At 46.3% G+C, this 20,722-nt stretch overlaps 1 protein-coding gene across 1 annotated transcript in view; it reads left to right on the top strand.

Moving 5' to 3' along the window:
* The first annotated feature begins 4,812 nt into the window (after positions 1–4,812).
* The window catches only part of MYO15B (myosin XVB), a 31,383-nt gene continuing 15,473 nt past the window's right edge, over positions 4,813–20,722 (top strand). The window contains exons 1-22 of the mRNA XM_086473535.1: positions 4,813–4,977; positions 5,508–5,585; positions 5,913–6,061; positions 6,186–6,231; positions 6,614–6,738; positions 6,874–6,991; positions 7,502–7,677; positions 8,094–8,187; positions 9,835–9,912; positions 11,476–11,533; positions 13,081–13,211; positions 13,320–13,415; positions 15,209–15,444; positions 15,529–15,707; positions 16,372–16,444; positions 16,904–17,110; positions 17,218–17,297; positions 17,503–17,600; positions 17,772–17,859; positions 19,271–19,381; positions 19,559–19,653; positions 20,234–20,482. Of these exons, the coding sequence (XP_086329661.1) occupies positions 4,813–4,977; positions 5,508–5,585; positions 5,913–6,061; positions 6,186–6,231; positions 6,614–6,738; positions 6,874–6,991; positions 7,502–7,677; positions 8,094–8,187; positions 9,835–9,912; positions 11,476–11,533; positions 13,081–13,211; positions 13,320–13,415; positions 15,209–15,444; positions 15,529–15,707; positions 16,372–16,444; positions 16,904–17,110; positions 17,218–17,297; positions 17,503–17,600; positions 17,772–17,859; positions 19,271–19,381; positions 19,559–19,653; positions 20,234–20,482 (2,730 nt within the window). The remainder of the gene's footprint in view (positions 4,978–5,507; positions 5,586–5,912; positions 6,062–6,185; positions 6,232–6,613; positions 6,739–6,873; positions 6,992–7,501; positions 7,678–8,093; positions 8,188–9,834; positions 9,913–11,475; positions 11,534–13,080; positions 13,212–13,319; positions 13,416–15,208; positions 15,445–15,528; positions 15,708–16,371; positions 16,445–16,903; positions 17,111–17,217; positions 17,298–17,502; positions 17,601–17,771; positions 17,860–19,270; positions 19,382–19,558; positions 19,654–20,233; positions 20,483–20,722) is intronic.

Here is a 20,722-nt window from a genome sequence, read left to right as displayed (position 1 = left end):
AGATCATGCGTAAAGAAGTTAGCAGAGACTGACAAAAATCTCTGTTGGGTCTTGGTCTTGGCAAGAAGAAGCCCAAGGGCTGCCTGGACCTCATTCTAGTCCTCATCTGAATCTGGTGTTCAGCTGGAAACTTTTGTCAAAGAATGTCCTTGTACATGAACAGGTTCTACAGACCCCCTTGACCCAGGATTTCCATGAACTTTAGAGTCCCATGCAGTTGTTAGGAGTGTCCTCTTGTAGAGAAAAGCACTAGAAGAATAAGAGTATGATATGCTCATGTTGTAGTTAAGCTCTGTGGCAAACATGAGTGAGACTATAACCCAGGATGGCTCTCTAGGTGCACAGAAACACATTTGCTTTGATATATTGGGTTCTGGTACCATTTGGGATAGCAACTGACAGGACTTACCTGGGAGTAGATTCTGGCATCCCTTTTTCACTCAAGCTGCACTCCAGTAGTGGGCAAGGGGTAGCTGGGGTGCATATGGTGGAACCATAATAAAAACATAGCATGGGGGGTCAAAAGAGATCTAACTTTCCAAAACTCCAGAGAGAAAATAGACTGGTCTGACATGAATGCAGAGCTCCTGCTAGTGGTGTCTTTGGTCTTTTTATTTCGGATTCCTCCAGTCCTTAAAACATTGAACTACTTCTCTGAAGATTGCTGCTGGTAGCTCAGTTCCAGCCTGGGGCAAAACGGGCTGACCACGATTATCTGTCTCTATTCTCTCAGGGCAGAGCCTGTGAAATCCTGGGGAAGGAGGACAGTCAGGACTTTCTGGTCTTGGTGCAAGCTCTGGAGGAAATCAGCCTCTCGGATGATCAGCTGACCTCCACCTGGGCTGTCCTGGCTGCCATTCTGCAACTGGGGAATATCTGCTTTACCTCCTACGAGGTACACTAATCCTTGGCAGCTTGGGAGTGAGCTATTTGTGCTGAACATTGCTGTTATCCCATGTGATGGGACCGGGGACGTTATTCTTGACTAAAGATGATACCTTTTGAAGACTATTCTGTTCTTTTGATGTTAGGCTCTAGACTGACCTAGTTGAGGACAGAAGACAGGAGGCAACCAGAGGTCATTAGAGCTTGGGTGGCTCTTTGAGGCACCAAAATGAACCAAGACGCTGTTGTTTCACCTAGGCTGTGACCAGCTCTGTAGAGCTGAGGTGCTATTGAGAACATTGATACTAGTAGAACCTAGTATCCCATCCACAGCTGACTCTGTTGTTCCTCTCCATTATTTAGAAAGAATCCTATGAACATGCAGCCATTGCCAGTGACACTGAGATTCAGATTGTGGCCAATTTGTTGCGTGTCTCAGCAGATTTCCTGCAAAGTGCTGTCACTCACCGTGTCACTGTAAGTACCTTTATGGCAATTTCTTGTTCATTGTGAAGCATGGAATGCCCTAGCCCAGTGCTCGGTCAGCAGAAGGGTCACCACCTTAGAAGGTCCAAAATCTGGGAGGTAACAGCAGGAGTAAAATGGTTGTTGTGCTGGATCAGTGATGGGGATGAGCTGCCTCAAGGAAGCCCTGTAAAGATGGCAGAACTCACTTTTAGGAGGGCTCTTTTCTGACATGAAGTGGCTTCAGGCTCAACACTTTGGCCAGCTGACTCCCACCCTGGAATGTGCCAGCCAAATTCTGTTTTTACTTTTCCCTTTGATACCTGGGTAAATCCTCGGGCCAAATAAAAAAAATCAATTTATTAACCAGCCTGACTTCCTTGTGGATTTTTAAAAAAAAGTGTATTTATGAGATAAGAGTAAATTGTGGCTCTTTATGTATCCAGGTGACATCTTATGATCGGATCTTCACCCCTCTGTCCGTAGAAGGAGCCATCGATGCCAGGTGACTTCTGCTGTTGTTGTCTGAGTTGGTGAGATACACCCAAGGGTGCTGTCTTTGCAGTAGGTGTTTTTACTCCCCTTTCCTACTCAGGGACTCCATTGCCAAGACTCTGTATTACCTGCTCTTTGAGTGGCTGCTGCTGAGAATCAATGAGTGGCTGGCTCCCTGGGAATCGGACTGTGCCGTGGGCATTGTGGACATACATGGTTTTGAGGTTGCATTTCCTATTCTTTTGATATTTTCTGGGCTGCAAGTGCATGTGCTGATTCTCCTCAATCACTGCCAGAAACGGGAAGGAATCTGATGGGTGGGGTTTTGGTTTTGTTTGTTTGTTTTTTCTTTTTTCCAGAAAGGAGACAGTAATTGTACGACGTAATGTAGATGCTTGTATTCAGGGGGTACATTTTTTTTCAGAGGCAGTAGAAAAGTACTCCTTCAGCGTGTGCTTTAACACTCTTACTACAGACTCATGTTATGAACTGCTATCTGCAGGAGCCCATAGTCTTCCATGACTGTGTGGCGTAGGTAGAATCCTAAGGTACATAGGACCGGGTGGATTGCAAGTTGTATTGGTGTGAAAGTGGAATCCTAACAATCATAGGCAGCTAACAATCTAGTCTCAAATAGAGTGGCTTCTGGTACTCCCACCACGTCAGCCTTGCATGTTTGATAGCTTTGCATGGACTGACCAGTATGGTGCTGCATAACTAGTGCACCTAGCTAGCTTTGGTTATGTCATTCTAAGGAAAAGGAAAATGATTTGGTTTTAAATCAGAACAAAATCGGCACTTTCAGCCAACTTGGCCCATTGAATTAGCTCATATGCTGTGTTAAATGCAGATCAGGACTGTCTTTTCAGCAAGTGCACTGGAGTTTAGAAACCAAGTTGTGTGTGATGTTGAAAGGACACATGGAGATTTTAACTCCATGGTTCCATTGTCACCTAAAGAAGGTTTGACAAAACCCCCAGAAATTTCTTAGAATCTCTAGTTACTTATACACAAATTCCTCTATAAAACAGCTCAGAGTCTTTTCCCTGCAGCCTATGTTCTGCTGCTCAGCAGTGGCTTGGGGAGCCAGATCAATGATCAGCCTGTTTTGATGGACCAAAGCCAGAAAAATACCTGGTATAAATTAGCTTTACTGATGTGGTGAGCTGGTTGAGCTAATTCTTAATGAATCACATTTTAATTATTCCTAGTGCTATTACTAACAGAAGTAAAAGAGACATTTTTAATGTAGTTTTAATCTAACTGTTCCCATTTGTTCCTTGAAAACCTGGATAAAGCTGGAAATACGTTAACACTGTCTTTTACAATTTACTCCTTTTCACTTGCTTCAGCATATCCTGGTTTTCTGTTATTCCCAGCCTGAATAGGGACAAGCCCAGAATCCACTGAAGTTTCCGAAGAGGTTCTCCCTGATAACTAGGCTTTGGATCAGGCCAGGGATAGAAGTGCAGATAATTTTGTAAACAGAGGCCCTGCAAGTTGTTAATTTTTCAAATTGAGATTAGGGTAGCATCTGGAGTTTTGGGTCGGGAATCATTACCCTTGAGGCAGGTGTATACCCATATGTCTGCCCCAGTGAGCTTCTGAGGGCTTCCCAGACCTGTGGTAAGTAAAAACCAGGCAGAGCAGGGGCTCAGTGATATCTGCTCATCAAGGCATGTGAGTTTTATACTTAAGATTCCTGTTAAAATCTGTATGTTCTGATGAATGCTGAAAATAATGGGGCATATACAGGTGGGGGTGTGCACCCAAGGGTAGATCTCTTTGTGCTCCTTCACAGTGTGTCTTGCCTCTCACTGTTCAGCCTAGTCAATAAACAAGGCCGAGAGCTTGCAAACCAGACATAAGATGATTTGAATTTCTCAGGTTCATTCACACTTACTGATCAGAACATGCTGCCTCAACCAGCAGGTCAGATCAGCACCATCTGGTGCGGTGTGTTATTCAGAAGAAGATACAGACTCCTGGGAGGGCTCTGGGTTGGAAGTGTTGATGCCTTTTTGTCTTTGTAGGACCTAGGCGTGAACAGCTTAGAGCAACTCTGCATCAACTTTGCCAATGAGCATCTCCAGTGTTTTTTCAGTCAGACAGTTGTTGCTCAGGAAGAGGTAAGTGGAACTCAAGCCAGCAGGTGAAAGGCAGCACGGATGGAATGATCTGAGGCAGCCTCAGCTGGGGAGTACCCTTTAGTGAGGAAGCATGAAGCTGACTAGACCTGACCATCTTAAGCAGTACCTGTGGAATCCTAGTTCAAAGAGCTGGCTGTTTAGTATCTTTACTAATTCTGTAGTAAATTAAGGGAAGATTTATTCAGATTTTATAAGTGAGTTGGTCAGGATCAAGGACCCCAGACCACTGGTACTTTCAAAGCCTGTTTAGTGGATTCATTGTAGCATTTTATGTACCACTCATCCTGGAGATGAACATGTACTTGTCAGACTTGTTGCCTTTTACAGTTCATTTCATCACTCTGCTTAGCACCCTTCTCTCTTAAACTAGGAAAATCACTAGTGGCTTTAGAAGTTTCATAAGACAAAACCAGATAATTCTAGGAAGTTCCTAACAGCCATGAAACACTAACTTCCTGATGAATAATCTAAACCCCTCTGTTAACTCCCTCCATTTGTTCTTGTTTGCGTGGCTGGATTTGACTGGTTGGTCTTTAACATGCAGGAAGAATACAGCCAAGAGCAGTTAGCTTGGATTCCTATTTCCAAGATGTACAGTGAGTCATGCCTAGATTTCCTTGCTGCAAAACCCCATGGCATCTTGTGTATCCTGGATGACCAGACTTCACTGACTCAGGTGAGAAGCTTTTATTCTCTTATATGACCCCTTTCACAGGGTGGTTATGGTAAGGCAGTCATGCAGATTGAACAGGGACTGTTTGCATGAGTATTAGATGTTTTACCTTCAGTTTAGCAGCGGCTTTTCAGCCTACTGAATATGTTGCAGCAGCAGGAAACGTGTTTGTCATCTTTACAGGGCACAGATCACACTTTCCTCCAGAAGTGTCATTACCATCATGGAAACAGCCCTTGGTACACCAAGCCCAAGTTGCCTTTACCTGTTTTCACTGTGAAGCACTATGCTGGCCCTGTCACCTATCAGGTGAGCTGGCAGGGGGCTCTGAGCAGTTGGAGCAACAGGCCAGCATGGAAGCATGCTGTGGATGTCCTGATGGACCAGGTCTGAGTGCTGTGAACAAAGCCCTCTCTTTGTAACTGCGCATCCCTCTAGAGCATCAGTTTATAAGAAACAAGGAGATTCTTATTAGGAGAGGCATTTAGCTGCTTCTGTGCAGAAGCAAAATAGGTAATGGCCTCAGCTACACAACAGCCTGCGCTGCTTTTGTCTCAGAGCCCTGGAAATCTGGGAAAGCTGTTGCTGCTGAAAAAAAGTGAAGGGTTAAAGTCTGCTGGGCAATGTGAAGGGGAAAAGGAGCAATTCCTCCTAAAAACAGAAGTCATTGTCCCCTCCACTCCTGGTGGCAGCAGGAACAGCAAGCTTCATTCTCTAGGGCTGTCCCCTTGTTCTACCTTTCCAGCTGTCTGCCCCAAGTCAAGGTGTGTGTGAGAGGGGTGTTTGCCTGTCTGGTTGGTGGTATGAATGGTACATTAAATCAGACTTTGCCTCTGCAGGTCCACAAGTTTCTTAATAAAAACCGTGACCAGCTACGTCCAGAGGTGCTGGATATCTTCTCTCAGAGCCGCCTCAAGGTACTGTAGTGGTTCAGGGTGAAGATCTCTGTTGCAGATGCCTAACGAGCCACTCACTGCTTTCATGTGAGAAGCAGAAAGATCCTCGTCAGGTGTCAGGAGACCCTGGAGGAGTTTTGTTCTACTGAAGGAAACTTGGGAATTGAGCAAGTTGTCTTTGCCCACAATTGATGCATTTTATATATAAAATACACAGACTGCCTGAGGGTGCAGCTGGGTTCCTGACACTGCTAGGGGCAAGGGAGAATGGTCCCCCAGTTTCAGGTAGAAGACATTTTTCTTTCCATGTAATTCAGGGAGCTTTGATCATTTCTTTGTTTTTTGCAGGTGGTCTCTCACATTTTCCAGAAGGCTAAAGCTGCCTATAGTCAGCAAAGGTTGCTGGGGGCCGGAGGCAAAGGGCTCAAGCCTCAGGCCTCCACACTTGTGTCCAAATTCCAGCAGTCTTTGCAGGACCTCACATCCAAGCTGAAAAGGTGAGAGATACTGCTATGGTGCCCTCCCTGCACTGGGCTGGTTGCTGCACCCAGAAGGGTGTGAAGTCTTCCCAGGTCAGCATAGAGTGGAGGATGATCGAAGGTTCTTCCTTCCATTTTGCAGGAGCCATGCCTTCTTCATTCGGTGCATCACCCCTAATCCCAAAAAGGTAGGGCAGCACCCTGAGCTCCTTATGGAGTACCTCAGTTCTTTGAAGTCCAGTCCTCTCCAGCAGCTCTGTTTTCACAGTTGGGGTTTGGACTTCTTTGCTTCATTTGATAGCTTGAAACTTTTCTTCTCCTTTCTCTGACTCTCACCCTTCCCTGTGGCCAGGTGAGCTGACCACATGCTGGAGGATAAGATGCCAGTGCCAGTTGGACATCAAAGAATGTGTTGGCTTTTGTGTTCCACCACCTGTAGAGCACGGGAAGATCTAACCCAAGGACAGGGCAATAGAAGGACACCCTTTCTAAACTCTCCGCCTTCTGTCTCCTTTCTTTTTTCTTTCTTTATTTCTTGTTTTACATTTTTCTTCTGCCTTATATTCACAGCTGTCAAATATCTTTGATGTGGAGTATGTCACTTGTCAGCTGCGACATTCTGGGATACTGGAAGCTATCCACATTACAAAGGAGGGATACCCAGTCCGTCTGCCGTTCCACAACTTCCTAGCTAGGTACAGTGGGGTACTGGCTTGGGATTCTCCAGCATGCAAAGCCTGGACGAACTTGTCAGCACGCTGTGATTTGTTCTCCTCTGAGGACTCCAGTTACAGCCGTGGCTTCTGTCACATCAACCTCTTGTCTTTCAGGTATGGCCTTCTGGCTGGGCGAAGGCACAACTGCTTGGAGGAGAGAGAAGGCTGCATGGCAGTGCTGTCTCATGTGGTGGGGAACCCCTCAGATCTCTATCAGATTGGACTAACAAAGGTGATGCCTATAGACAACCCCATCTTAATCACACAGGCCCAGCCATCTATATTCACTGGCTGTCAATGGACTGAGCTGCTGCTTGACTCTCTGCCCAAAGAGAGAGAACATTACATGCCTTCACCTCCCTTTTGCTTTGCCTCTTGTCTCAAGTATGAAGGAGGGACTTTTAGCATTTCAGATAAAGAAACAGGAGATTCTGGCTCCAGGCTACTGTAGTAGCATGGCCCACTCCTTTGTCTACCCAGCATTCCTTGGTGGAGAGCTGGGCTTCTGCCTTTCCTGCCTACTAACCTTCATCACTCCCTGATTCCCTGTCCTCCATAAATGCACCTGCAACTCCTGCCCTCCCCAGTTAAGGGAGTGCAGTTCCCTTAGCATGGAACACAGTTTCCTTAGCACGGAGCCTCAAAGGCTACAATGAGATAAACCAGCAGCTTTTATTATTGATCAGCTCTCAGAGAAGCTGGCTGCATTCCTTATGGGTCAGCAGCTGTTCCTTTTGCCTAGGTCTTTCTGAAGGAGAAGGCCAGGCAGCTTTTGGAGAGACGATGGAACCAGAGGCAGAGTTGGGCCATCGTTACTTTGCAAAGGAACTTCCGATGCCTCCTTCGCCGCCAACGCCTCCGAGTCCTCCAGGAGAAAGTCACAATCATTCAGGCTCACTTCCGAGGTTACCAGGCAAGGTACAGCCCTTTGCCCTTGCGTAGGACAACAAGGTGGGGATGTGCCTGGCTAGGCCCTTCCTTTCGTTGGCTCTTGACCTGCTCTGCAGGCAGGGGTATCCTGCTGCTGGGATGGTGGAGGAAGGACTTCCCAGCCTGGTTCCCAACACTGAACAGAGGCTCCAGGGCAAATACAGCTGCTGTCGAAACTGTTACAGAAACTTGCCTGTGCTAAGGCAGATATTGTCATAGCTAGAGTAAAGGATGTAGGGAAACCATCTCAGAGAGGACCAGGCTTAACACTGTAAGACAAATCCAGACTGGCTGACCGTATTAATGTTCTGTTTGGCCCATACCCTCATATTAAGTCCACAGTCTGCCTAAATTTTGTTGACGTTTCTCTCATTAGTGATTCTTTTCTTTTCACATCCCTCTAGGAAGCGTTACAGGAGGCTGAAGAAGACTTTGGTGCAGTTTAATACCATGATTTTAGTCTCCAGACTTTTGATTCAAAGGAGGAAGCAGTGCCAGGTAACAACACTCTTGTTGGGACCAGGTGTACTGCAGGAGCTATTTCTGCTCTTGAGAGAGCTGATGACTGGGTGAGGCCAGGGCAGGGGTGGCTTTAGAAACTTTCTTGGAAATGATCCAGTGAGGTGTCCTTCTGTCTCTGGAGCCTTCTCTCACTAGGCAAAGTTCTGAACTGGCAATGGTCATACAAATGCAGCTGATTCATATGTCTGTGTATGCGAGCTTCTCTAGGTTGTCCCACGCAAGACATGAGCTTATTTAATCTGTGGCCTCCAAAGCTGCTGTTCTGTTCAAGCTATAAGGAGTAATTTGTCTTGTTCTTTTAGTTGTCCAGTTCAATTTTTGATGTTTTCCCAGATGGTGACTGAAATACAAGATTTTTTTCAGTTCACAGTGATCCTTCCCTGATCCCTTACAGCTACCTCGGGCTGATGAAGTCCTTGGCCTTTTGAAAATCAGCTGGGCCTATAGTTGGGGTGAGAACAGGATGGCAGTGGTTTGAGAAGATGGACAATTGTGTGCATGAGAGAGCCATGGTTCAAATGGGTTGAATGTATTTTGCACAAGCTATTAAAAAGAAAATTGAAAACCAGGAAATCAGACCGCTCATCCTTAGAGCACCAACTAACATCCCCATAGCTGTTGGCCTCAACAGCAAGGGACCCAGTACAGCTGCTGGGATGATTAGCAAAGGATGGGGCAGAGGGTTAAGGCCAGCGTTGTTGCTGGAAGACTGCAGGGGTTCCTTCTGCTATGCCATGCCCAGAGCAGTGTGTGTTTCTGTTCCTTTTCCTGCCCCTTGCTACTTGGACAGGGTCCAGCTTTTCATTCTCCCAGGCAACCACAACAGCCCAGCTCTTTTGAATCTGTTTCTGTTCCTCCAGTGTTTGCTTGCTGACGTCTCTGGACATGCAGCAGCAACAATAAAGGTCTCAAAGTTCACCTGCTGCAAAGTTCCTCCTTTCCCCTCATCCCACGGCCCTGCCCTTTGGACTTTAGCATGCCTACTGTCTTTCTCAGCCCAGCCCTCATAACCTCCCATCTGGTCACACCATTCTGTAACACTGGCAAGCAGGAGAGAGAGGAGGAGAGACAACCCTCCTTTTCCGTCTCAGAGTAGGAGTCAGGTGAGTGGTGAGGCTGGGGGACAATAGAATGGATGGGAAAGGGCAGAGCTGCAAGGGAGTTTGGCTTTTGGTATCCCTCCCATCCCCTCTAAAGGGGTCCCTCTCTATGGACAAGTTCATCCATCCATGTTCAGGCTGTGTTACCATATTCTTTGATGCTGGAGGAGGCAGGTGAATGTTTCTGCTAGCTTCTCTGTGCTTTTCTCCTGAGACACATCAAATGCTGGTCAAGGGAGTAAAGGTGTGGCAGGGATGCTGGGCAGGCGGTGAAGGCTCTTGCTGTTGAATTGTGTTGTGCAGGGCAGGTGATGTTTCGGCAAAGCTAAGGGCTTTGCCTGGGCATCCCCTTCTCGATACGCTGTGTTGAGTCCCAGGAAGGCTCTGCAGCTGTTCTGTCGTTCTATCTGTTGGAGCAAGACAGCAGCTCCTGCCCATCCACAGAGCCTGCCCTGAGAAGTAGCTGGGAGTGACCTCATATACATCTTTTCCCACCCCCCATCCCCTTTTTGTCTCTTAACAGCAGAAGTTAGAGGAAGGGAAACGAAGAAGGAGGTCCCTGGCCAGTGGTGGCACAGAGAACAGTCCCAGCCAAGGGATGGTAAGTTGTCAAACAGCCTGGGAGAGTCTGTGATGAAACGAGCCAGGCTCTCAGGGTGTTCTCCCTCCCCTGTGCCTCTTCAGCCCAGTTTGCTGGGGAATAGCAAAATGTCTGGAGAGTGTACAGAGCCCACGTGTATGCTGGAAACCTAGCAGCAAGAATGCAGTTTAGCATGGTATAAAGAGCCTTCTAATACATAAATATCTCATTAGTTCAGTGTTTTCCAGTCTCTGGGCATAGTTGGGCATCATAAAGTGGTCCTGAGGCAGAGTATGGTATTTGTTCACAGCACTGGACCTGTTCTTTGGAGCTGGGAGGAAGGCTATTTTTGATAATCATGTTCTGTTGTGAAGGGTGGGAACAAGACAGTTCTGCACAAATGTATTTATGGAAGATGTTGTAGAGGAAGGCAGGTATTAAAGGCTTCCTAATAAGCTTAACCCGTATCAACTACTGTAAGTACCACTGCTAACTAATGTCATTACTTGTATGTTTAGACTGGGTATACATTTGCTATGATGTGTGTAGCAAGGAAATCAGAATTGATATCATCCACAATTTGGAACAGAATTGTCAGTAACAACAACGGGAATACTTAGCACTGGGTGCTCTTGCAATATCCCCTGCTTCCTCAGGTGTGGATCCAGGACTGTGGAATTTCACAGTCCACTTCCTGAATACGCTATTGAAAAGCTAGACTTAAAGTCAAGCATCTTCTTATGAGCAGGACAAGAAAGCTGTGAATCTATCTTTAATCATTGCTGAGAGTTTATGTGGAGGGAGATGTCAGAACAGTGCGCTGGTGAGTAGAGGCTTTACTATGCAGATCTTAACCCAAAACCAAACCCCAAAAGCTCAGGCTTTGTGCCTTTGGCTCGGTTTCATAGTGTCTTAACCTGAGTAGTCCTGTCTGAAATACCTTCAGCTGATGTTACATGCAGACACTGATGCTGATACACCGCATTGTATTGGCCCGTTTACTTCCTACCTTGTGCAAATGCATGCATCATGCAAGGTGCAAAACTGAAAAGTCAAGGCTCATTGGCCAGATTTTCATCTGAATTACCTGGGTACAGAGCTGAGCTTCCTTAGGAAGCTCCAAAATAGTGGCATGCATCAAAGATCAGAATTGGGTCTCTCTATTTATGCTGTAGCACTCTTGGGGAAAAAAAAAATAAAAAACAAGGCAGAAAAGGAGTAGGAGGAAATGGCCCTTACCCTTGAACTGCAACCTCTTCTGTGCAGTATGCCAAATTTGTTAGTAATAAGAGATGAGTCAAAGTCAATTTTCCTGTCACTTCCCCCTGTGGCAGTTGATATTTTAGGAATTACTCACCTTTCCCTCATTTGCTGGCCCAGGCTGTGTACCTGTGTCAATATGATACTTCCCTATTTGTAATGTTCTGAATGTTGCACAGGCAGAAATTATTGGGTTTGCTCGGATGCTCAGTCCTTGCCAGCTTTTGAAAGGCAGCTTTACCCAGTCTCAACAGCACAGCTCAGGGTTTATATGTTGTTTCACTTCAGGTGAAAAACTGACTGACTTGCTCTCTGTCTCCCCAGGATGTGGGACTGCTGGAGATCCCTGCAGAGCTTGCTGCCCTCCTGCAGTTAGCTGAAGGTGAGAAATCCTCCCTCCTTCCCTCCCTTTCCTGAACTGTTTTACTTTACTGTTTAGTTCCTTATTTGCTAGCAGTTTAAGGACTTGCTTGTTTTACCTGCTGTCACCTGGGTTGTATTTGATTTATTATTATTGCAGTGTGAATATGATGAAGACGAATGGTGTCATGTATATTGTTTCCCAACTCGACAGGGCGGAAAAGCAACTTGGGCCAGTGGGCTAAACACCAGATTAAAATTCAGTATCTTTGCTTCCTTTTCAGCTCTTCTTTTGAACTGTGCTGATAGAAATGATAAGAGTGATGGTGCAAAACCTTTTGATCAAAGCTATGTGACAGTAAACTGTTTAATGAACCCAGGTCTCTTGCAGAGCTGGATATCTGAGGTGCGAGAACTTAAACGCAGCTTTTTTCTACTCAAAAATCTTTAAGGAAATTGAAGATGAAGAAGCCAAAAGTACAATTTTGGCACTTTCAAAGAAATATTTGGGGTTTTCCTTTAAAAATGCTTGTTCAAAAGTATTAGTTCTTTTAAACTAGAAGTAGAATCCATGTAACAACATAAGGATGGAACAATGTAACAATTTAGGGAAATGTTTTGTTTGGGATGGAAAGGTTTTTGTTTTGTTTTCAAATCACCAAAATACCACTAACTGAAATAATTTATCAAGTTGTTGACCTGATCTTGAGCATTCAGTTATTTGCAGTTTTGTTTCCTCTATAACTCTTTGTACAATGTATATGCTGAAGTTGAAAAAGGTTGAGGCAGGATTCAGTACAGCACCTAACAACGACAGCTGTATCTTTGGCCTTCTGTGTAGTACAGCAAAAGTTACGATCAGGCAGAAGAGTCTTGTGAATTGGAGTAGACTGTGCTGGATTCCCAAATCCCTCATACTTCATGGCATAGCCCTCTAGGGACTATCAGCTGGTCTAGTGAGCAAGGTTACCTAGAGGAGCTCATGGGACAAACTGCACTGAAACTGCTGAAAATGAAAGCTGATGGATGTAAACAGGGAAGAGGAGGGGGAGAGCATCAGGGGACACATTGGTCTGGAGGCAGAGGAATGCACAGAAGCTGTGCTGCATTGAGAAATCTCTTCATTTGGGAAGATGCTTACTCCTACGTTATCCGTGATAAATCCCTTATCCAGCGCCTCATCATGAAGACCTCTCATTTACTTGCTGACTGAACAGTTGTCAGCAGTACCTCTGCGCAGGCTCAGTGTTCCCTGCCTTGTAAACTCCGCATGAGCAATTGAAACTCCAGGTGCTGACTGCCCTCTGGGTGTTACCCAGGGATAAGAGTCTGAAAGATCAGAGCTGTAAAGCTCTCTCCTGAAGTTAGGCCTTGTGGTTTCAAGGAAATGAGGATGTGCCTGCTTGGTGGTTTAGGGCAGCGGGGGTGGCCTGGGTGTCCCTGGAGCCGGGGGGTGGTACAGGTGCTCAGGCAAGGTTAGATGCATGTCAGCCATGTGTCGCACTGTGAGTCAGATGTGTTCTGCCTGCCTTTCCAACTGCTGCCACACAGGACCTCTTTCTCTTGCAGGTCAGTACCGAGCACAGGCCAACCAGATAACTGAGGCATTGCCTCCAGAAGTCAAGGTCAAAGATGACGTTTCCCTCCCACCCACCATCAACAGCTATCCTTTCTCCTCCTTCATTAAGTCACACTTCCAGGTGGGAACTCATTTTATATCTCTTCATTGCTTCCCCACTGGGGAGACACACTAGTTCTAGTAACACCAGGAACAAACTCTACATTTCTGTCCTTTTATTTCTTTGTAGAAGACAGGTTTCCCTGCCCCTGGTCAGCCTCTGGAGCACCCCTTAACCTATCTGGATGCTGAATACGAGGAAAGCGCACTTGAGATCAACAAGCTGGTAAGAGATGTCTTTCTTGACCAGGGCCTTGTTGAAGAACAGGTGGACATGAGACAATGTTTTGATGCTGTTATACAGGATGTTGGTGATGGCTACTGTTCTTACAGCACAGGAGAGCAGAATAAATTGCTCCTTCTAGGTACTGGAGCAGTCTGGCAGAGGTCAATTGCAGCCCCTTAGGGTTGCTGTGTTCTTGGTGAAGTATAGACCAGCCATAGACCAATGGGATCAAAGTGAATTGCCTGGTAATGTAGCCTCAGAATTTGGCAGGACATACAGGGATTAGACTGCTAAACCTTGCTTTCTCAGTATTCCAGGTTCAGTAGCAATGGCAGTATAAGAGATATCCGTCTTCTCAAGCACTTATTCTTATCTGTCAGTCATAAAAAAGGGTAATTTAACCCAGATCTTTTCCTTAATGTGGTTTATAGTAAATATATTGATTGTATCTCAGCCATACAGTTGTGCCGGTAAACAACAGGGGACAGTGAACTGTTGTATAAAAGCTGGAAAAAGGTAGGGACTTTGTCATCAAGAATACACCTGGAACCACACCCTAATTCTGTAGTGTTTATGTGAGGGGGATGGTGTTATTTCATCTCTGTAGATGTGAAACATACATTTCTTCTTAAAAACAGTAATGGTGACTCTCTGAAAATAGAATGAAACTTCAGATAATTTCTGGGTAAATCTGGTAATCCTTTTGAGAATTACATGTATTTAAAATAAGCCCTTTAGGAAAGGTGATACCTAAAAACCAGTCTCTTGTTTTGTCCTAATGATACCAATTATAGAAGAGCATAAGCTTCAATAAAACATTGTGAATAGGATTGTGTTTAAGCAGACTACTATTATTTTTTCTGAAGATCAAAGATAATTTTTTTCTGTTGCTAATAATAATAATAATAAAAAGCTATTTATTTGGCGAAGGCAGTAATACGTAGGGATTTACTACAAAGAATTCCATGAGAACTAAACAACTACTGTCTCCTGTTTTTCTCAGTGAATCTCTGACACGCTTACTACCATTAACCATTTTAAGAAGTGTTGTTCTATGAGAAAAAAATAGGCCATCACTCATAAATGTTCTTTCCAAAGCTGTCCATGGCACATTTTACAAAAAAATTCAGTCTAATGACATATTGAAGTGTAAAGGCTGAAAGAAATTATTCTGTACCTAAGGGTGAGAAATACAAATTTATAAAAGCATCTGAGACGTTGATATGCATAGCCAAGAAGCTGAATCATTGCTTAAGTGAGTTGGTTGAGATACCACCTCTCATACTACTTGGTGTAATATTAACTACACCAAAGTCTTTTTAACATTCAGTTGTTAGACAGTGTTTCCTCATGTCTGGCTCTATGAGCTTTTCGCAAAGATCAGCTAAGCATCAATTTCTTTTACATGTTTTTACAGCTAGGCAGCCTGTGGGCTCAGACACAGTAACAAATAGCCTATTTAGTAAAAAATCTCTGCCCAAAGAAGAGGAAGTAGTTTGCCCAAGAACAAATTCTGAGGCAGAGGCATAAGTAAGAAGAGACTGAAGTCATCCTGACTTTTAGTCAGGGTCCAATCTCTATGAACACTGCCTCCCAGATTCCCTAGAACTTAGGTGGTGCATAAAACCTGAGAATAGATCCTGATCTGAGTGTTGGCTCCTCTTCTTAGGCTCACAAACACTCTGCTGTCTACAACACAGGTTGTCACTTTACAACACAGTTTGAGACCAAGGGTTACAGCTAGAGCTCTCTCTTTTTTTTTTTTTTTTTTTTTTCCCCCTGGACGCTTCTAGATTTTGCGGTTCATTGGTGACAAGGATCTCCATGGCTGGCAGGAGGCACTTCTGGGCAACTATATTGCTTGGAGAGGTTTGAATAACGTGGCTCTGCGCAATGAAATCTTCAGTCAGGTGGTTGCCCAGACATGGAAAAACCCAGACATGGAGTACAGCCGGAGAGCTTGGGTCCTGATGGCAACTTTGCTGAGCTGCTTTGCCCCTTCACCAGCACTGGAGAAGCCATTGCTGAAGTAAGGGGGAGAAAAGCTCTAGCTACACTTTCATTAAGGTCAAGAGAGACGAGCAGTGTGCTAAATGCAGTTGCCTTTTCCTAGATTTGTGTCAGATCATGGCATGGAGGGCTACAACGCTGTTTGCCAGCGCAAGATCTTGACAGCAGCACAGTACACAGAGATAGACTCTACATTGTCTCGAGCCTACCCTCCCACTCAGCTGGAGTGGACCGCAAACCAGAGGAGAGGGAAGATGGTGCTGGATGTTCATACCTTTAATGGTAACTCATGCTTCTGCCCTTCCACTGTCTTCTAGTCCCTAAGGACTTTTCCAGTGCAGAAATCAGCATTTCCCTCCACTTAGTAAAGAGGGATCAGAACATTGATTGCTTCTGACTGGTACAACCACGAGGAATACAAGCATTTGAAGCTAGACGCAAAAATCATAAAGTTTGGGCCTGATGAGACCTCCTACTCAGGCTGAGGGATGAGATTCGCATGTCTATGGGTCTAGTTTTCGCGTTATCCTTTACTGCATAGCCCATGCAGCAGCAACTGCTGCCTATGTTACAGGGACTTTCTGCCTTTCTCCCTTCTCAAATATTGGCTTATGCTGCCTCTTGAGTCATCAGAAGCTCTGTGAATTGAATGCAGAACATCCCTGCTCTGGCTTCTTGGCGAGTGGAGTGGTGGCCCAAGCAAACCAGGACATTGGGAAGATTTTCAGCTGTCAGGTTGGAAATGCCAACTTGTGCCATCAAACAGTTATATGGGATGTGAATGTGTTCATGTGGAGCCCTCCGTGTGCTTTCAGTCCTCCTGTGGACCCCACTGAGGAGTGTGTAAGACTTTCCAGCTGGGCTCTGCCTTTGTCCTGAGGAGCTTAGGTGTCACTTTGAGTCCTGCCGGGGAGGCTGTGTGTACTGACTTTCTTTTCTGTGCTAGAGGAGAAGTTCTCAGCTGAGGTGGAGTCCTGGATGACTGGGGAGCAGTATGCAGGCTGGCTCCTGAATGCAAGGTACTGCCAGAGGATGGGAGAAGACCTGGGGGTGTGAAAAAGGCTGTCACTAGTTCTAAGGTTCAGACTGGTTGGGGCTGCAGGCTAGAATTTATACGGGCAGATGTGGAATAGCCACTCCTTACCCACTCTGGCTTGTGCTCTCTCCTTCACCCTTCCATCTATGTACATAAACTGCGGGCCTCTTTAGGAACAGAGGAATCACAGGAATCACTGGCATGATCTGTCAGAGCAGCTTCAGAGGAAAGATGAAAACAAAACAAAACAAAAATAAGGACAAATATTGAGTGATTCTAGTTATTTCCTGACCCTGGGCACTTATGTGGTTCACACCCTATATCTTAAGGACTTAAGCCAGGATAGCCACGGCAAGAAGAAACTGAATGCAATGTTTTCTTTCCTCTCCCTTTCCCCTGTCTACCTGGACACCTTTTCTCTCCTTCCTCTCCCTGTTACCAGGGGCTGTGATAAGAAGCCTCGAGGGTGGTCTATCTCCATGTTTACTGGCAACACATGGCAGGACCTGCTGGGCTGTGACTTTGTGCTGGACCTCATTGGAGAGATGGAGGAGGTCAGCAACCTCAGCCGCCTCTCTCAGTCCTCAATTGAGTACCCCATCACTCCTCAAAGGGACAGAAGCTTCCTCCAGAACTCTGACCTGGATTCGTAAGTCACTTAATCCTCCTGCACCACCATTTGTGGCCCTATGACCCAGTGGCTCGTCTTTCTCTCAGCACTCTGTACTGTTCTCATCTCATTTTCCTCTTCAACAGGATACCTCCTGCTCCAAGCATCCGGGCACCTACCTTCCCACCACCTAGCCTGCCTCCAGAATTCAACAATCTCCATCCAGGTAAGCTCTTGCCCAGGACTGTGGAAGGCACTGGGAAGACCCAGCTGGGCCCCAGCCAGGGAAACAGAGCAGAGCGGGAGACAGGTGATTCTTCTTGATGTAGAGCAAGGAAGGGCTTCACTCCAAAACATGACTGTCTGATAGGGACTGGAGGCAGGGGAATGTTCCTCACTTGCCTTGTCACCAGACTTCTCTCTGCTTTTAGATCCAAGATTCAGAGATGACCTGAGGACCCCTGTAGGCTTAGATCACTATGTGGATGATCTCTTCAGCACTGTGCTGCATCAAGGCTCCAGAGTACCAGTAAGTCCCTTGATGTTCCCTCTTTCTTTCTTTCTGCAGCTCTCCTGTCCCTGTGACACCCTCAGACATGCCTCTGCCTATTCACGCTCTGCTGAGCTCAGTTATGCCTTTGGATGACTCTCCCTCTGTGAAGTCTATCTGAGCTCAGGTAACTGTTTTTTCTTGATGCAGGATATGGAGAACAGGGAGATTCTGACTGGACGCATGAAAGGAGGTGGGAAGATTGGACCCACACAGAGAGGAATCTTTCCTTCTTCAGGTCTGTAAGCGGGTGGGGACAGCTGGGAACCCCTGTGGGGCTACACAAGCTTCAGTGAGCACAAGTCAGAGAGTGCCTTAAATGCTAATTATTGCGTGGGCTCAGCTGATTCATGAAGAGCATTGGTCTTTAATATAGATCATCAGAAGTTGCTCTCCTCACTCCCAGGAGCTGGGAGACAGATGCTTTGGGAAAGGTGCTGGGTAAGGCTACCACCTTTGTACTGTTTTAATTTCTCTCTCGAGTTGGTCTTGGAGTCAAGGCAACAGGTAACTTGCTTCCAACCCAGGCCACCTCTTCCCTAGGACAATACTCATTAAGTCCTGTATTTACCATCTATTCACCTTGTGCTTTCACAAAACAGTTGCTGCCTTTCTCAGGGGAGGGTTTTAATCTTTCTTATTGCTTCCTTACAGACTTTTCCATCATCTCTAGCTATTCCTTGGGTTAGTAAGTCTGAACCCCACAGAGGTTCTGGTTTGTGTGCTTGGTTTCTTTACTTTTCCTCCTTTCTGTGGAGCTAAGACTCAGGTATTTTCAGTAGGGTGGAGTCAAACATCAATATGTTAATAGCACTGAGAAATCTGCTGTTTCAGAAAGGTGGGGAATGTCCTATTCAGATCATTACTGAGACTGGGACTATTTTTGGCTATTGTAGAGACTCTGGGACATGACAAGCCCTATTACAGATCGCTGGCCTGACGCCAGTTTGTTGCTCATTGGCTACTTAGATCAGTCAGGAATGTGAAGATATCTCCGTGGCATCCCTGGGCCATTCTCACTGGCAAGAACATCATGATTCACTAGACCTGTGCTGTGTGCTGACTCACTCGTAGCTGAGACTGATCTCCATGCCCCTTACTCTGCTGGCTTTGCCCTCAGTGGAATTTCTGTTTTGTGGCCTCATGTGGGACTTGACTGCTGTGGGCAGAGGAATTCCTTTCTCCCCTCAGTTCCTTCACATGATACACAATGCCACCCAGGCCAGGGCTCATTATTCTTTCACCCTTGCTACCTTCTGTAAAGAGACCAATATGGATGTGGCAGTTCCAGAGATCTTTGCCCATCCCTCAAAAGAAACCCTTCTCTGTAATCATACACAGGCTGGAGTTATTTATATGCTTGGTCATGAGGGGTGGCGGTGTCCTAAGCTAGACTGCAGAAGCAGGGTCTGGATACTGCTATTGTAAAGTTTGGCAAGACACACGTTTCTCTTTGCTTTCCTTTTTCCACCTGAGTTTGCTGTGTCCTGCTGTGTGTGAAGAGATAAACCACTCACATGTCCCCGTTGTTGGTGCATGTGGAGAGAACCAGAGGTACCCAGCCTGTGTGATGTGCTCTGCAGGACTGATCAGGGCTTTCTCGGCTGCCATCCCCCAAAAGCACTATGCGTGTGGTCTTTTGCCTCTAGGCTTCTCTGGAATGACTCAAGCACCAATTTACCAGCCCATGCCTTCAATGATGGGGATGCCAGCAGCCATGCCTATGATGCCAGCGGCTGGTGGGATTGCACCTATGCCAGGTAATAACACCGGTTCAGTAGCTACACAGGGGAAGAGGATGGAAGGGTGGGTGTAATGGAGCCTGTGCATTTGAACGTCAGGCGGAGTGCACAGTGAACATCAGCTCTGGGCTGCTGCTCAAGCACTGTGGGGAAATGTTGCCTGTGGGCTTTTGCAAATGTGTGTGTCTTCCACAGCCATGGTTATGCCCCAGTCTGTGGTTCCAGCTGTAGATCCCAATCAGTTAGCAGCACAACAACAAGCCTTTATCAACCAGCAAGCCATGCTCATGGTAAGTGGAAGGGACTGGCTGGGAGGGGCCCAGGAACTGGGGAAGAACAATGCACTGGTGTATGTGCTGTGAAGAGGTTAGCCATGCTCCCCTCCTGCCTTAGGCCAGCTCTGTAACACTCTGTACTTATGTGCTGGGGTTAGCTGTATAAAGTTGGGATTATTTAAGCCTGCAAAACTGGGGACACCCATGGGGACACTGAGACACCATAGGTGAGTGAGTAGCAAGGACAAGAGCAGGCCCTGAGAAGCCCCAGCTGTAATTCCTGTGTGTTTTTAAGCTGGGATTTGCTACAGATGCAGATCTGCAGTGTTCTGCTTTCTGTACAAGGCTTTGTGAGTGCATGGAGGCCCCAGGCTATCTTACTGACAGCTGAGTCTTCGGGGTGTTGTTCGGAGCTCTGCATGCTTGGCTAGGTGGGAGCAGACTCCCTGGGCATACCTTGTCCATAACTGTGGGAGATTTGCAGTGGACTATGTAGATATTCTCTGATTATCAGTGAAAGAATGGGACAGCCTGACTGATGGCTGGTGGGTTTGTGTAGCCTAGAGCTCATGGACATTGCAATTCCTTCCTCCAGGCCCAGCAGATGACCCTTCAAGCCATGAGCATTTCCCAGCAGCAGCAACAGCAGCAGCAACAGCAGTGGCGGCAACAGTCCCTTGAGAACTCAAGGCCAAGAGTCTCAAATCTGCCACAAGCCCAAACCCTGGCTCCAGCCTCAGACCCAGTCCCAGCCACTTCCCTAAAACCCAAGAAACCTCCCAGCAGCCAGAATTCTGTACCGCCACCAAAGGCTCCAGAACCACCAGCTAAGGCAGAAGAACCGGTATGAGAAACATACAGTGGTGGTGAATTTGGTTTGAATTTCATGATTTGATTTTGCTCTGCTTCCCTTCCACTGTGGCAGTGGTTTGGCACAGAGCTATGCTTACCCGTGATACCGAGGCCTTCCAAACTGAGCTTGCTGAGCCTTTAAGATACAGGATCAAACTTTGGTGGCATTAGCTCTGTGGAGGTTTGGCTGCAGTGTTGGCATATTAATTCACAGCTGATCTGAATTTTTCCA

This window comes from Leptosomus discolor, chromosome 15 (assembly GCF_034619465.1).
Source record: "Leptosomus discolor isolate bLepDis1 chromosome 15, bLepDis1.hap2, whole genome shotgun sequence".
Lineage (NCBI taxonomy): Eukaryota > Metazoa > Chordata > Aves > Leptosomiformes > Leptosomidae > Leptosomus > Leptosomus discolor.
Note: the sequence above shows the minus strand (reverse complement) of the source record. Positions and strands in the feature narration are given on the sequence as shown.